This window comes from Castor canadensis, chromosome 11 (assembly GCF_047511655.1).
Source record: "Castor canadensis chromosome 11, mCasCan1.hap1v2, whole genome shotgun sequence".
Lineage (NCBI taxonomy): Eukaryota > Metazoa > Chordata > Mammalia > Rodentia > Castoridae > Castor > Castor canadensis.
The window spans coordinates 100,223,269-100,240,509 of record NC_133396.1 but is presented as its reverse complement, the minus strand read 5'-3'; the positions used below and the strand labels follow the sequence as shown (position 1 = coordinate 100,240,509).

The following is a 17,241-nucleotide window of genomic DNA, read 5'->3' as shown; positions in this document are numbered from 1 at the left end:
AGCCCTCAACACAGTACCAGCTTAAGCTGCCCTCAGGGCCAAGCAGCTCAGAGTCTATCCTGACTTCTCCTAGGCTGAATCAAGGCAAATAAATGCAGTTCCCCTTCCCCCATCACCAGCACATTTACAGAGTTTAAACTAGAGGGAGAGAGGCCCAGGAAAAGGGCAGGGAATGAGGAGGGTAAGGGGATCAAGCTTCTACCCTGGCTCTGTGGGGGCTGGCTGTCTATTCCAGGTCCTGGTCAATTCCCACAGCCAAGGAACTGGCCCCACCCTTTGGTATGGTTCCCATTAGGTCAATTTTCAGGCAAGGAGTCTGGCTTTCTCCTCTTTGCAGCTAAGAATTCTGTCTCTGCCACTCCCCTGGGTCTGTCTACTCCACCCTGCTGCCACTGCTGGTGGGCTGTGTCCTAGGGACCCTGTCCAGGGGAGATCTGGGGAAGGCCTCTTTCCAGACCCAGGGTGGGAAAATTGTACAAACTCAATGAGTGGGTGGTCCAGCTGGAGCTGGGCTTGGAGGCAGAGGGAGAGACAGGATCTAACTTCATAGGCGAGACAACTCTTTGTCTGTACAGACCTGAGATCAGAATCCTGGAACTATTAGATTTCTGTGCTGTTGGCCATTACTGGGAAGGCCTAAGGCAGGGTCAGAAAAACATGAGGGAAGAGGCTGACCAGAATGGATGAGGGGAGGTAGGGGTTATAAGGCATCTTTAAGGGTGCTTCCTGGGTCTGTGCTTCTGTAGGTTCAGGAAGGCTGGTGGCTATCAGGGTCACCAACAGAGGACCTTCCCTCCGACCTCTGGAATAAGGTGGCTTCTACACACCCTGGCATCCTCTTCCACCAATGCTGGTGGCCTTGGCCCTCTCCTTTTAGTTTTGTTTTGGCGGGAGCTCTCAGATCCACCCAACTGCACTTGGACCCCTTTCCCCTATCCCGATTCAGGACATCTGGAAATTAAATCTTTTGGGTTCCGCAACAGGGATATTGGCAAAAACTGGGGCTACCTCAGAAGGGCAGGGCTCAGACACAATTCGAAAGTAGGACTAGGGTCGGAGGGTGACCAAGGCGGAAGGGAGTAGAGAAGGAACCCCCGTGTAAGTGTGCGCTGAGAACCAGGCGGGAGGGCGATTTCCAAGGAATATGCAGAGGACCTCGGCGACACAGCACCTAGTACCATGTTGCCGCAGGCAAGAGCCGCAAGCTCCTCTAGCTCACGCCTTTAAAGGCCAGCTAAGAACCGTGGGAGGAGCGCCCTTAGTAAAGATGACAGCAGTCATCATTATTTAAGCAAAAGTGAAGCCGAGGCGCAGAATCCGGATGTTGTCAGGTTCGTGGTTGCCGGCCCTGCCAGTTTCCAAGATGGCGGCTCCGTTGTACTAATACACGAGAAGCTTACAAGGAGGTGCGTGGAGATAACTTCCGCCCGGTTCTCCTTCCCACAGTCTGCAGCAGGGGTAAGATGGCGGCGCTGAAGGCTCTTTGTAGCCTCCGGGGCTTCGGTGCCCAGGTGCTGCGGCCCAGGACTGGGATCCGACTGCCATTTCAGCCAAGCAGGTGAGACCGAGGGCAGCCCTCAACAGATTCTCCACAAGGCTAGGGTTTCTCGAGTCTGAGGACACTCCATGAGTCCTGTGAACTTTCAGGAAAGAATGACCCAGACCTGTGACCCCCTCACCCAGGTCTGATTTCTCAGGCTCCTAGATGCAGTGGAGGATCTTGAGCTTGTTCTGCCAGCCTTTTATCCTTGGAATGGGAGACTCTGCCCTTCAACTTAAGTGATTCGAGTGCACCTCTCCTGTTATACCTGAGCAGAACTCAGCGAAAGAGCCAGAATCTCTCACTCTCTTTCTTCCCCTTTCCTCCTCTCTCTATCCCACCCCCTCCTCCCCTTATCGTAATTTTACGCTGACCTTGAATAAACACCTTGCTCATATTCATATTCACTGAATGGAAATATGAATATGTTAAAATATGAAGGAGCTTGGATCCCCAACCTTGCATATTCAAAGCTACCTTGACTCTTGTCAGTAACTTGGTATCAAGAATCCAGGACATCCTTCCCTGGGTCCACTTTAGAGTGAATGGGAACAGAGGAACCAAGCACTATTCAGGCCCTTTGTCTAGGATCTATTTTTAACTCCCCAGAGGTGCTCGGCAATGGCAGCCAGACGTGGAATGGGCAGAGCAGTTTGGGGGAGCTATCATGTATCCCACCAAGGAAACAGCCCACTGGAAGCCTCCACCTTGGAATGGTGAGTGTCCAGAGCTGCTGTCTCAAACCAAACCAATCCCTGCCCCTAGCTGGTTTCTAAGTGCTCTTGAGCCCTCTGCCTCAGGGCGGTTTCAGCCCCTGTCCTATTTGCTTCTTTCACCTAATTCAACAAACATAATAAAAGTTATAATAACAGGTATTTATTAGAGAAGGAAAAGCACATTCCAGAAGAAAAGAAAGAGTAGATCCCAGCTGAATCTACTGGAGGATGGAGGTTTACCATCAGTCCCTGGGGAAATAGTTTGAGAAACCAAATCTCAAAAAACCCGTTACACAAATGCTTACAAAAATGACTACAGAGTTGCTCAAGTGTTAAGAGTGCCTGCCTAACGAGTGTGAGGCCTTGAGTTCAAACCCCCATGCTGCCCAAAAAAAAAAAGTAGGTCCCAAAGGTTCTTATGGAATTTAAATATTTAGGATCAACTTTTTTCCAGGTTCAATACATTTCCATCTCCCTCTCTGGACAAGGTAGTTCTCCCACTGGATGAAACCTATTTGAATATAGTTTTTTTCTGGACTGGATGGAGGTGTGGATCAAGCAGTAGAATGCCTGCCTTGCAACCAGAAGCTCTTGAATTCAACCCCAGGACCTCCAAAAAAATTTTCTCATAAAAATTGGCTCTCCCTCTTGACTTTTTATTTTGATCACTGATACCCTCATTGTCCTAGTCCTTCAGGATTGAAACTTTTTAGTCATCTTTGGTTCTTCTTTCTTTTTTGCCTTCCATGTCTTTGTCTAGTAAGGCACCAAACCATGTAGATTCTTTCATAGTATTTCACATCTGATCATCTCTTCCTTTTAGTTTTCATTCCCATCGCTCTTGTCCAGATTTATTTTGAATTAGAAAAGAGCTTATTTATGAGTTTTTGTCACTGATCTCTTCTCCTCTTCAGCTATCCTATATAGTGTCATTGCCTTCCTCTTCCTCAAACATCATTTTACCATTCTTTTCCTCAGAAAACAGAGCACTTCCAGTTACCTTTAAAAACCTTCAGTAACTATAGCTATTTGTCATGTGCTACGTATTTTTGTAGGCATCCTTACAACAACCCTATGAGAGTATTATCACAAATGTGAGGAACTAAAACTTGATCAAGGACACACATCCAGATTAGTAGTCATCTCTATCTGATTCTAAAGCCCATCGTGAAGAATTTTGGTTGAAAGGTGGGCTCTGATTTTGAATCTTTTTTTTTTTTCTCAGTTCTGGGGCTTGATCTCAGGGCCTACACCTTGATCTACTCCACCAGCCCTTTTTTGTGTGTGTGATAGTTTTCAAGATAGGGTCTTAAGAAACTATTTGCCAGTGCTTACTTTGGCTTTGAACCTCAACATTGATCCTTGTGATCTCTGTCTCCTGAGTAGCTAGGATTATACCTACTCCCTGGCTGGTTTCAAATCATAACTCTTCATTGGCCAGTGAATAAAGATTGTAAAGATTAAGTGCTTGGGTGGGGGGAGGGAGTGAGGTTAAAAAAGAATAGTAGAGGGAGTGAATGTGATCCCAGTAGCTATATGCATGTGTGCACATATCACAATGAAACCCCCATTTACTTTACAATAAATACTGTATGTGCTAATAAAACAAGCTAATTAGTTAAAAAAAAAAAAAAACCACAAGATTAAGTGCTTAGCACTTGTAAGTCCTGGCACTTGTTAGTGCCTGGCACATGTAAGTCTTTCCTAAATGTTGTTATTACTGTTACTGATAATCAAATCACTAACCCTCTACTACCTTCCCAACACTACTTTTCTGTCCCTTGGAAATTTCTGGTGAGAGTAGTTTCACAGGTACTTATTTCCTTGCTGCTTTTTTTTTTTTTTTTTGGATGGGACTGGGGTTTCCTGCTTGCAAAGCAAGTACTCTACTACTTTAGCCACACCTCCAGCCCATTTCCTTGCTTCTAAGATTTGGCCTAAATTGATCCCAAAGCCTAGAATGGCCCATCTTCCTTCTACCTCTGAATTATTTCCTACATTTAAGAACCATTTCAGTGGCTCAAGTGATAGAGCACCTGCCTAGCAAGCTTGAGACCCTGAGTTCAAACCCCAGTACCGCAAAAAAAAAAAATTCAGATCACCTGCCACTTACATGAAACCTTCACAGTGCTCTTTCCTTCCTTTAAATAATTAACAGCTAAGCTGCTTGCTTGGTAACTTATAAACTTGACCTGTGTTACTAGCTTTTCACATTGAAATGTAAGCTTCTTGAGGATAAAAACTTGCCATTTAGTAATAGTAAGCATCAAGTGTATGTTTCCTGATTGGTTGGCCATTCATCAGATAATATTATCATAGTAATTAAGAGTGTATAGATCTTGGAGCTGAACGGGCTGAATTCATATCCTGGTTTTGCCACTTAACTTGCTTTGTGATCCTTGTGAAGTCATTTGAGCTCTCTGGCCTCAGCCTCTCTAATAAAATGGGGATAATGGTAGTATCTATCACTATATAGTTGCTGTGAGAATTAAGTTAATTAAAATAAAGTGTTTAGAATAGCAGCTGTCACATAAGGGGCTATGTAAGTGTTATCTGTAATGATAATTATTATTTAAAAGGTCTTCTAGGAGGGCTTGCAGAGTAGATCAAGTAGTAGAACGCCTGCTTAGCAAACTGAGTTCAAACCCCGGTACCACTAAAAAAAAAGGTCTTCTAGGAGACATAAAGTAAGATTCAGTTCCCTCTCACCAGAAAGTTCAGATTTCCTCTTTTTCCTATTTAATGGTCATCTTTCTAGTTATGTTTGAGATGAGGAAATTAACAAGGTATTGGATTGTGAGGTGAAAGAACTATAGCGAGAGGCTTAACTTTTTGCTGTCTCCTGGGGGTTCCCAAGGGAATTAGCATTTGGCTCTGAACCATTTCCCTCTTATCAGATGTGGACCCTCCAAAGGACATAATGGTGTCCAACCTGACCCTGAACTTTGGGCCTCAGCACCCAGCAGCCCATGGAGTCCTGAGATTAGTAATGGAATTGAGTGGAGAGATGGTGCGGAAGTGCGACCCTCATATTGGACTCCTGCACCGTGGCACTGAGAAGCTCATTGAATACAAGACCTATCTGCAGGTGTGGTGTGAACAGGGGCCTGTTGATGGGATCTGGGCTTTAGCCTGGGACCTCCCCAAACTTCAGGGGAGGAGGGTATTGTTCGGGGTAAACCCATGAAGGTTGTTAGAACAGATTTGGTTGGGAATATGGAGGGAGATATTAGGAGATCCTTGAGTCATTTGGATTTGGTTTATCCAGCAGCAGTGCTTTCGAGCTGGAACTGTATTCCCAGCTTTTCTTTGGCTGACTTGGCTGGCTCCTTTACCTTTGCTGTACTGCTTTAGTTTCCCTGCTCTTATACTATTACGTCAAAGCCAGTGTCTCTGAGGGTAGAGAAAGGAGAGAGACGTCAGTTCTCTAGAACCAGCAGCCGATTCTTGTATCTTCCAGCTGTCTTAAGTTTGTTTTCGAAACACTCGATGAGTCAGAGTGACCGGGAGGAAGTTTGTGAGAGTTTGCCATTTTTTTAGAACTGTGTGACCCAAATAATGAAGGTCAGATTTGGAAGAGTTGGATTTAGCATAGGAATGTGAAGTGGTTTTTTTGTTTGTTTTTTTTTAAATATCATGAAGAAAGGTCCTGAAAACAGGACCTTGTGTTGAGGTAAATAGTGACTAGAATATGATTCCCCATGGAGCCTAAGCAGTGATGGATTCTGGTCCTAGCATCCATGGGTTAACCCCAGTAGCATTATCCCATGTCACAATGACATCAGGACAAGAACAGGCTGTCTCACTGAGAGGCATCTTAGCTCCACCTCCTTCCTGGAAGCTGAAGCTGTTTTCAGCTGGCAGTGAGGACTTAGCTTTCTTGGCATCTGGGGAAAGGACCTTCTACCTGGTGCTGGCTTCCTTAAGTCCTTCACTCCCAGATACTGCTAAGACCGATTAGTTTTCTCCTTCAATGTTTCAGTGTTAAGAGACTTAAGAGAAAATTGAGAGTCTTGAAAGTCTCAGGCACTTTTTGATAGAGGTGTCACTTGGGCCAGAGGACTGTTGACAGTGATGTGCTAAACTAGCTCATGCTGATTCGAAGTGTTAGATTTTCAGTAATTTTTCGAGCCAATTGCTGAACATAGTCATAATTAAATTATGTAAGGTTATGATTTTTTTTTTCTTTTTAAGTTTATGACTTAATACACCATTGTATTAAAAACAAAGGTTAACAGATACTCAAAATACTATATGTATTGAAACATTACCTAATACCCCATTAAAATGTATAATTTTTATGTTTTTGTGTATCAGTTAGAAATAAATTATAGCCAGGTGCTGATGGCTCATGCCTGTAATCCTAGCTACTTGGGAGGTAGAGATCAGGAAGATCTTGGTTCGAGGCCAGCCTGGGCAAATAGTACAAGAGACCCTATCTCAAAAATACCCAACACAAAAAAGGGCTGCTGGAGTGGCTTAAGTGGTAGAGCACCTCCCTAGCAAACATGAGGCTCTGAGTTCAAACCCTAGCACCACCAAAAATAAATAAATAAATTTTTTAAAAATTTAAAAACTCAAAACTCATTACTTCCTTGTTTCTTCATTTTACTATACTATGCCTTTGAGGTATTTCTTTTATTGTATCTGTATAGTAGAAATGCTGTATAATTGTGCGCCCTGCTTTCCAATGCGGCCTTCATTTACATGTTGGTAAGTTAAAATTGGCCATGGTGGGAGAAATTTCAACATGGAAATTGGCAAACAAGACAGATCGGGGTCTTCCCCTCACTTTGGAGACCTAGTTTTAAAGTATTTACCAGCACACTGCTGGTTATTGGGATATTTCATTCTGCCTTGCTGCAGCTCCTGAGAGTAGGAAGGCTTATGTCACACTAACTTCCAAAGCCCATTGAGGGGAAGGCTTCTGGCAGCCAGATTATGGACTACTGGCCTGTTTTTTGTTTTTTGTTTTTGCACTACTGGGGTTTGAACTCACAACTTACACCTTGAGCCATTCTACCAGTCCTTTTTTGTGATAGGTTTTTTTCAAGAAAGGGTCTTGCCAACTATTTTGCCCAGGCTGGCTTCGAACCTCGATCCTCTTGATCTCTGCCTCCTGAGTAGCTAGGATTACAGGGTGAGCCACAGGTGCCTGGCTCCTAGCCTATTAATATGACCCAAATTCTTTCCTTTTCCCAGGCCCTTCCATACTTTGATCGGCTAGACTATGTGTCCATGATGTGTAATGAACAGGCCTATTCACTAGCTGTGGAGAAGTTGCTAAACATCCAGCCTCCTCCCCGAGCACAGTGGATCCGAGGTATGTTCCATCCCTTTATTCCTGCTGCCTCCACTGAGCATAGCACAGTGTCATCCCCATTTTAGGAGCATCGAACCCAAAGCAGCCCAGACTGCTCTTGAGGATGGATCCTTAGCTGCTGTATCCTTCTCTTCTTGTTTTCATCTCTCCACAGTGATGTTTGGAGAAATCACACGGATTTTGAACCATATCTTGGCTGTGACCTCACATGCCCTGGACATTGGGGCCATGACCCCCTTCTTCTGGATGTTTGAAGAAAGGGAGAAGGTATGAGAGGAAGGCAAGGATAAGAATAGGGAAGGAAGTATAGAAAGAGACTATGAAGGAGGCAAAACATTAAAAGGAAAGAGAACATTTAGGGGAGAAGGTATATTTCTCCTGGGTTATAGGAGCTTTGCATCAGGATGGTTTGCTTGGATACAAGAAGGCAGAAAGTGTGGTAGTGGGCCACCAGGGGCCCAGACTTTGTCACTAATTCCCAGTGTGTCCTATCAAGATGTTTGAGTTCTACGAGCGAGTATCTGGAGCACGAATGCATGCTGCTTATGTCCGACCAGGAGGAGTGCACCAGGTGAGTAGATACCCCTGCCTCTCTTCTAGTCTAGACCTCTTTCCTCTGTGGCCACTGGAGGGCAGTGCCAGCTAATGGAAACTAACCCTGTGTTCTTGGGAGAAGGGATGCTGAGCTGGCTCTTTAGTGAAGACTATACTCAGGATAACTTCCGTTTGGTTTGTAGGACCTACCCCTTGGGCTTATGGATGACATTTATGAGTTTTCTAAGAATTTCTCTCTTCGGATTGATGAGGTGGAAGAGGTAAGGTAGAAGTCAATTAAAAAATCCTTTTTTGGGCTAGGGTATACCTCAAGAAGTAGAGCACTTGTAAGAAGTTCTGGGTTCAGTCCCCAGCACCCCAAAAAAAAAATAAAAAAAGGAAGAAAGGAAAAATCTACCTTCCAAAAGGGCTTATGAGGTTTTCATTCCCAGTTATAAAGAAATACAGATGTATTCAAAGATTGTTGTTGTTTTCTCCTTTTATTTTATCGTTTTTACATTTACTTACATGTGTATACTACATTGTTTGTGCCACCTCTCCTCCACTCCCCTCAAAGATTGTTTTGACAGGTATTGTTACACAGTTTTTGTGATCAATAGATGCTGACTAACAATAGGATCTGGCGAAATCGGACGATCGACATTGGAGTTGTAACAGCAGAAGATGCACTTAACTATGGATTTAGGTGGGAGAATGCAACTTCTTTTCTTAAGGGTAGGGATGGAAGTTACAGCCCAATATCTTGACTTTTAAGAATGTTTGGCATCCCCCTTGCCATGCCCTTAGTTTTTATACCATACCCATGGAGCGAGGGAGGGAAAGTGGAGGAAAAGTGGAGAGTAAGGAAGAATGTGCACACTTTCTTGGTTTGTAGAGAGTAGCCCCTATGTGTGTTACACCCTACAGTGGAGTGATGCTCCGAGGCTCAGGCATCCAGTGGGACCTACGGAAGACCCAGCCCTATGATGTTTATGACCAGGTGGAATTTGATGTTCCTATTGGTTCTCGAGGAGACTGCTATGATAGGTAAGGGCCAAATCCTTTCTCAGCTTATTAGCCAGCTCATTTCCCTGCCTATTATTTCTTTTTGCTACTTGTTCTTTTCTCTACTTCCTAATATATGTGGGAGCTCATGTAATGTGTTAAACTAGGTTGCTTGGGGTTGGGGTGTAGCTCAGTTGTACAGCATTTACCAGGCCTTGGATTTTATCTCCAGCACCTCAAGAGGAAAAAAAAAAAAAAAGTTGCACACATATGGCATTTTATGTTACCCTTAAATCATCCCTGTCCAGATAGAATTAGTTTGGGCTACATTTTACAGCTGAGAAAGCTGAAGCATGAAAGTTTAGGAATTAGCCTGTTAGTGGTAGAGGGTTGAGATTAGAATCAGCCTGATCCAGTGCTCTTTCCACTAGATTGTAAGCTTCAAATTCCACTCCTGTTTACTGACCCTGAGTAAGATTTGCTACTGTTGTTCTTTTTGTTTGTTTTTCCATTTACTCCCCATTCTGTAGTACAAAAAATTGTTTAAGAGGGTAAAGAGGGAAATTACTACAGGCCATGGTCTGAGAAAATAAGTCCAAAATAAGGACTTAATAGTAGAATCAAAATACTGCTGAGTTTATATGGGCAGACAAGCCAAGCAGAGATGCTGTACTAGGAGAAAGGAGTAAGGAATGTTTACTGAACTCCTTTGAGGTCAGCCAAAGGGAATCTTCCCAGCCCCATACCTGTTCCTCTGTCTGCTCTTGTTCTATATCATCCACTTCAGGTACCTGTGTCGGGTAGAGGAGATGCGCCAGTCTCTTCGAATCATCTCACAGTGTCTGAACAAGATGCCTCCTGGGGAGATCAAGGTTGATGATGCCAAAGTGTCTCCACCTAAGCGAGCAGAGATGAAGGTTGGCATTAGGGAGAGGGAAGGAAGGGGGGTGGGGATTTTGGAAAGGAACCAGTGGCCAGGGAGGAGTGTCCTTGGATTAAATCCTACCTTTCAGTTTTCCTTTTTCAAAGAATTCACTGTATAGTAGAACACCTGCCTAGCAAGACTGAAGGCCTGAGTTCAACCTCACCCCCACCCAGTACTGCCAAAAAAAGAATTCATAAGATTCTGTACCTCTCATAGCTCTCCTCCTTTTATTGAGTCTCTCTGCTTACTGACTTCCATGTGGATTTTTAGTTTCCCTGAGGGTAGAGATTACTTTCTGTGCTGGGACAGTGTTGGATCTGGTTTCCTGATTCTCCCTTTTCCCTCTCCTCAGACTTCCATGGAGTCACTAATTCATCACTTTAAGCTGTACACTGAAGGCTACCAAGTTCCTCCAGGAGCCACATACACTGCTATTGAAGCTCCTAAGGTAAGAAGAGGAAGGGAAGGAAAAGACTGTACCTGTGTAGAGTGGATGGCTAGAAGTAGACATTCAACAAAATGCTTGCTATACTGGTGATGAGAGGACATGAGGATAGATAAAGAGGCTTTGTTGACAGAGAAGAGTGTTCTTCCCATTAATCCGTCATCTATCCTTTTTTGAACAGGGAGAATTTGGGGTGTACCTAGTGTCTGATGGCAGCAGCCGCCCTTATCGGTGCAAGATCAAGGCTCCTGGTTTTGCTCACCTGGTAAGAAACAATTCCAACGACTTTAATTCTAATATTAATCCAATAACTTATTGACCTTGGTTGAGGGACTTTTGTTTTTGTTTTTGTTTGTTTATGCTTTTGTTTTTTTGAGGCAGTGTCTCTGTGTAGCCCTGACTTCAAACTCAAGATCCATTTGCCACAGTTTCCCAAGTGCTAGTACTACAGGTGTAACCTCTATGCCTGGCTCTTGGTTAAGATTGTATTAGCTCTTCTGCCTGCTCCCACCTGCAAATATGTGCTAACACTGTTGCTGTCCTTATTTCCCCAGGCTGGTTTGGATTTGTTGTCTAAGGGACACATGTTGGCGGATGTCGTTGCCATCCTAGGTATGAGGCTTCTTGTGTAGTAGTAGACAAGGAATTTGGGGCTCTGGTTGGGGACAGAAGCTAAACACTTCCTGTTCAGCACAGACTGTGTCATGGACTCAAGGCCTCAATATCTGGGACATAATAATAAGTTCCAGATCTTTGGTAACATCTTTTTTTTTTCTATCCTCTGACCTTCTAGGTACCCAAGATATTGTGTTTGGAGAAGTAGATCGGTGAGCAGGGGACAGCATTTGGTCTCCCTACCTATCATCTTCCTCTACAGAGCCTGTGCTCGTTGGAAATGTGGTTATATGTTTGTTTATGTGTGTGTACATTTAGCTGTACAGGCTTTCTGTGCATGTACTAGAAAAGGAGAGATTATAATAAATTTGCCGTTGGCGGCACCTATGTACCAATTTCTGGTATGTTTTTATATTTTAATGTCCTTCACTTTGTATTTCTTTGTTAAACTTAAGTCTTAGCAATTTTTCCTGCCCTTCTCCACACTCTCCCCCACCCCACTCTTGTTCTTGTCCTTTACACTTCTCCATTCCTCATTTCCCTTTTTCCCTCTGCCTAAACCTTAGTGTCTACACAAATTGGTTAAACTCCTCAAGTAAAGACTGTATAAAGTTCCAGGTAGGAAGGCTATAATGGGGTCCAAGGGATTCTTGAGGGGCAATTTATAATTTATCACAGATGTATCTCTGACCATGTAAGAATGAAAGATGGCAGACATAGACGGACTTTACCAAGCCATGAGAATCTCCTCATTTTGTGGGGTAGGAGGTTGGTCAATACAGGGCTGAAGCTTAAGAGCCCAGATCTCCCAGCTCCCCTAGTTGGCCCTTCCGGGAGCCGCCCGGTCTCTAGTGCAGGAAGGGGAAGGGGCCAAAGCGTGGGGGAAGGCGTGGCAGGAAGGGGGGAACTCTGTGGTCAGGGAACTGCTAGTCGAGCACAGCTGCGCAGTACGGTCAGAGCGTTGGATCCCCAGCTCAAGGCCCCTCAGCCCCCTGCCCAAGATGATTCCAGCAGTGGTCTTGCTCTTACTCCTGTTGGTTGAACAAGCAGGTGAGATTGTTTGGCGAGGGTCAGTGAGCTAGGTTCCAGGGTGGGAACCAAGGGCAAGTTTCGGAGAACTGAGTCAGGGACAGAAAGGGGAAGGCTGATGGTGGGCAGGTGACCCTGGGCTGAGGTAGACACACTTTGAGGCTGTCCAGCCCTCACCTAGGACACTTGGCAGGGTTCCCACCTTTTGTGTCCCTTTCCTAACCCCTTCCAGACTGACTCCAAGATTGATACAAAGTGTCAGGTTTGGCAGTGGAAGAGAGTGTTTATGCAGCATGATGATCTGGTCTGGGAAAACTCCATTTCTCCTGATGAGCATTACCAGGGGGGTGCCTTTTGTTGACTTGCTAGAAGCTGATCTCTAGCTAGTTAACTATACAAAATCCCCTTCATGAGGGCAGAGACTGGTCCTTAGGTTTGGGAGTGAGGCAAGGGGAGTCAAGATAAAGATATATGACTGCTGTTTCTGGGGTCATTACTACGACGCCATTCTGTCAGCAATTGATAGAAGGGTAGGCAGTATGAAGTGCTGGGTCCTAGAGACCTGAGCATCAGCAGAGAAATAGAGACAGAAATGGGAAGGTTCCAGCAGCTCTGTAGTCTTAAGAACTGTAGATTTTGCTATCTTTGGGTTGTGTGTGCTGCCAGGGTGTTTGTGTGTTTTGAAGAGGACTGGTGGCAGCTGGGTACTGGGGAAGAAGGGGTTGGTAAACTTCAGGGAAATTGAAAGAGATCGAAGGAGAGGAGTTCCCACAGCTGGTATGAGAAGGTAGAGAAAGTATTAAGCCAGCTGGTTTTCTGTTGCCATGGGATGAGGAGGGAGGCCAGACACTGGGGCATAAAAGAAAGCACAGAATTTGGAGGCAGAAAATCTGAATTTGAGTTCCAGCTTTTTTCTTAACTCTTGCCCTGAATGGGTTACTTAGTTGTTCCGAGCGCCTGGATTTTGTCATCCATAAAATGGCGATGATAATGTTTCCCTGACGGGGTAGTTTTGAGATTTAGCAATATCGTGTGTGAGAGTGTTGTAGAATAAAAAGTAACTTACCAATGTCGGTAATTGACCCTTGTTAGTCACATGTACCCTATCAGTCCTAATACTGGCCCAGAACAGTTTCTGAAGTTCAGGCCCTATGTGATTTTTTAAAATTGCACAAAACTTCCCCTCCCAGAGGCCCAGGATGAGTAACAGGGCAGAGTAGCAGGAGGAGGAATCCGTTCTTTGGATTTAGTTTGTGATTATTCCCTTGAGGCATGATCATTGCTCCTGCTTTGTGTACAGAGCTGAGGATACCCCTATGGCCTAGGAAAGTGGACACTCTGTGCCTTTTTTGCATGTTTAAGTGTCTTGTGGGACAGAAAGCAATGAGGCTGAGAAGATGACCAATAATAGAGAAATTGCCTTCCCTCCCTTCCCCAGCTCAACATCCTTCCTGTCCAGCCCTCAGCCACAGGTCACAGGACTTAGCAGAGACATTCTGTGGTTTCTTCACTGAAATTTGCTGCTGCCTTTCTCCCCACAACCCCTCAGGGCTGAGGTTTTGGTCTCAGCCCAGTGAACTCAGACGGGTACTTGAGGTGCTCAATGGTGCCCAAGGAGCCACAGTGTTGAAAAGAAAGGGTTGGGCCTGAGGGGGATGTCTTCAACTCTCAGTACGCATAAATCCCACCACAACAGGACCCCTGTTATCCTGCTCCTGCCCTAGCGGGGAGCAAAAGGAAATATAAGAGAAGTGAGTCCAGAGTGAGAGATCTGTCTCCTTTCCTTAAGAGGGCTTCCTTTCAGATCCTGTCCTACCCCTAGAACCGTTTCCCTTCTCTCCTCCGAGTACCAACTCCCTTTCCTCACGCCCCTGACCCCATGGGCACCCTCTTATCCCCTCAGCGGCCCTAGGAGAGCCTCAGCTCTGCTATATTCTGGATGCCATCCTGTTTTTGTATGGTATTGTCCTTACCCTGCTCTACTGTCGACTCAAGGTAAGGCAGGGTGGGGGTGAGGGCAGGAAGAAGAAGTGGGAGGCTGGTGGCACTGTGTAGGAAGGGGAAGAAAAAGGGTTCTCCTACAAAGTTTGGAGGGAAGATAGATGGGACTTTAACTTTCCCTTTACTGATTACCTTTCCCCCATTCCAGGTTCAGGTGCGAAAGGCAGCTATAGCCAGCTGTGAGGTATGAACTCTTCCACACCTGAATGTCAACAATTTTTTAGGCTCTCAACCCTTCTGGGGCTCTAGTCTTGAGGCCTCTGGAGAGTATATGTCTTGGATGTGCTGATCTGCATACAGCTGGGAGGCCCCTCTCTCACCTCACACTGTACACCCTGCCACCTAGCCAAGCCACAAGTAAAATATCTAGCAGGTGATGGAAAAGAATCAAGCACAGGGTGATAATGAATACATGAGAGAGTTACGTGTTTTGCGTTGATGTGTGTTTGTAGCCGTGTGGACAAATGCATATTCATGTCCCAGAGAAACCATACGAGGACTCTGTAGCCTAAGACAGCTAACACTAACCCTAACCCAAATACTGCTTGCCTGGGTGGGAAAAAAGATACTGAGAGGCCTTCAAAGAGGTGTGGGTCTCTAATGTCTTGCCCCTTCCATCTCTGCAGAAGTCAGATGGCATTTACACGGTGAGTGAACCTGCTTTCCCTAAGTAGGGATCAGTAGAAGAGGGTGGGGTTTGGTGTGACCTTTGAAAGGGGCGGAGTCTGTAGGGTGGATGGGGGCTCTGCGATGGCCTCAAGCTCCTGATCATCCTTTACCTCCATCTTTAGGGCCTGAGCACCCGGACCCAGGAGACTTACGAGACTCTGAAGCATGAGAAACCACCCCAGTAGCCTTAGAACAAATGTCCTGATCACATCCTTCTTCGGTTTCTGGGTCTCCTCCCAACCCTCATGGTTGGTATCACATGTGCCTCTATTCTATTAATGCCAGCTGACCTTATCCCTACAATGGTGACAGGCTCCAAATTAATATACACAAGCTGTTCCTCCTCCCATAAAGACTTACGCCCAAATGCTATTCCCTGATGTTTATTTTCTCATCTCACTCACTTGCCCCAAGTTTTTTTTCCCTTCCCTATCCCCAGACTCCCACTAAACAATGGAAAGGAAATACCCCCAATAAAGCTGCCATAGACTAGACTATATTCATTTGTTCATTTCTCGTGTATTTTTTCGGCCTCTATTAAGCACTCAGCTGGATACTGAAGATATAGTTTTGAGCAAGGCAAACTCACTTCCTAATGTCACATAACTCACTGTCCAATGGACTTCAGGGCTACTTTGATGGATTGAGGATAAACAGGGTGTGGTGGCCCAGGCCTACAATTCTAGCTACTTGGGAGGTGGAGATCAGGAGGATCACAGTTTGAGGCCAGCCCCAGCAAAAAGTTACTAAGATCCCAGCTCGACCAATAAAAAGCTATGGTGGCACATGCCTGTCATCTCAGCAGTAAGTGTTAATAGGAGAATCATGGTTCAGGCTGGCCCAGGCATAAAAATGAGATCTATTCAAAAAATAACTAAAGCAAAAAAGGCTGGGGGCATGGCTCAAGTGGTAGAGTGCCTGCCTAGCAAGTATACAGCCCTGAGTTCAAACTCCAGTACCAGAAAAAAAAATTGAGGGATGAATGGACTGCGTCTGGGGGAGGGATGAGACCCTTGGCCCCTTTGTGCTCTGGGAGTATATTTCCTACACTCCCACTTTGTTTTGAGAGTGTAGGCACATTTGGGGACATTAGAACCTACAAAATGATTTGCATACCCAATGTTGCCGTCTGTGTCTGACAAATAAACTAAGGTTCGGTTGTAGGGGAGCTCATCAGTCTAATCCCAAATAGTCACCAATCCAGCTATCACTGATCCCGCACCTGCATATGGGCATTAACATAGCTGAAAAGCCAAACATAGGGAAGGGACAAGGAAGGGATGCTATGACAAAGGACATATGAAGCCCCTAGTGGAAGGTTTTATGAGAATGGTCAGTTTTCAGGGGATTCCAGGGCAAGAGGAACCTTAGCGAGAGAGGACCAGATAGGGGTTGGAGGTATGTAAAACAAAGGGGAACAAGCTGGGTCCAGATAGGGAGTCATCTTCCCCAAGCACATGAGAGGGTGGCCAAGAAATCCCTGTCAGTGCCTGTCTGTTTCCAGAGCTGCCAGAAAGCTGTGCCTGGAAGCATTTAAACCTGCTAAAATGCTGAGTTCTTCCTCTGACCCAGCAGTCTTTCCAGAATGGGTCTAGAGTCTCCAAGATGACCCCGGGTAAACCCCTGTGCTGGGGATTTTTGTCCTGCATAGTGATTTACACTTTCAAACTGTTTTTCAGCTAGTTGGACCATTTGACCAACTGACTAACCCCCAGAAGAAAGTCAGGCTCTTTGAAATTAATTAAATTGAGATGGTGACGGAAAACTAACCAAGATACATTGTAATCCTACAAGGAAATCACAAGGAATCCCCCCTGTACAACTAATATATGCTAATAAAAATGCTTTGGTAAAAGAAAAGAACAAAAACAAAAATCTGACCAAGGTCACCTTGCAAGTAATGACAGAGGTCTCTTTGACTCTGCACATTTTGCCACAGAGAAAAAAAGATGTTTTGAAAGAAAAGGGGAAAAGAATGATGATCATGAATGGTGAGGGTCTTAGCAAAGAAGTAATTCAGATGAGATATAAAAAATGAGACCCAGTAGGGAAGTAACTGTTTAAAAGTGGAGAGCTGGGGCTATATGCTTCGTAAGTGTATTTGGTATTGCAAATAAAGCAGGAATAAATTTTTATTGGAGAATGACTCATTTTCCTCTCAATCTTCATCAACCCAGCCAGATTTCCATTTTGTTTTTATTTAATCCAGTTATCACACAGCTCCCAACCTTTCCCTAGTCCCACAGGTCTGCCAAGTTAGAAACCTGCCAGGCCTTTATTGTTTATTTTTTTTTTAATTTTTATTTTATTCATATGTACATACCCTGCCAGGCCTTTAAATGGCTACCTTGGCTATTACTTTCAGGCTCTAAGATGGCTATCAGGCAAATTCTATGACTAGCTCCTGGATAATGGTGGGTGAGGGGGCTTGGAATGGGT

The 17,241-nt window shown here is 44.9% G+C and overlaps 2 protein-coding genes across 2 annotated transcripts; both read left to right on the top strand.

Moving 5' to 3' along the window:
• The first annotated feature begins 1,446 nt into the window (after nucleotides 1–1,446).
• Ndufs2 (NADH:ubiquinone oxidoreductase core subunit S2) lies at nucleotides 1,447–11,498 on the top strand. Its single transcript, XM_020174365.2, has 14 exons — nucleotides 1,447–1,558; nucleotides 2,150–2,256; nucleotides 5,154–5,344; nucleotides 7,459–7,579; nucleotides 7,734–7,846; nucleotides 8,076–8,150; nucleotides 8,317–8,394; nucleotides 8,734–8,819; nucleotides 9,041–9,160; nucleotides 9,906–10,035; nucleotides 10,396–10,491; nucleotides 10,670–10,753; nucleotides 11,043–11,100; nucleotides 11,282–11,498. Exons 1-14 carry the CDS (start codon nucleotides 1,464–1,466, stop codon nucleotides 11,317–11,319), a joined length of 1,392 nt encoding a protein of 463 aa, XP_020029954.1. The 5' UTR covers nucleotides 1,447–1,463; the 3' UTR covers nucleotides 11,320–11,498.
• A 493-nt stretch (nucleotides 11,499–11,991) lies between these two features.
• Fcer1g (Fc epsilon receptor Ig) lies at nucleotides 11,992–15,301 on the top strand. Its single transcript, XM_020174366.2, has 5 exons — nucleotides 11,992–12,153; nucleotides 14,036–14,127; nucleotides 14,282–14,317; nucleotides 14,760–14,780; nucleotides 14,925–15,301. The coding sequence occupies exons 1-5, from the start codon at nucleotides 12,105–12,107 to the stop codon at nucleotides 14,985–14,987; spliced, it is 261 nt and encodes an 86-aa protein (XP_020029955.1). The 5' UTR covers nucleotides 11,992–12,104; the 3' UTR covers nucleotides 14,988–15,301.
• Nucleotides 15,302–17,241: the final 1,940 nt, after the last annotated feature.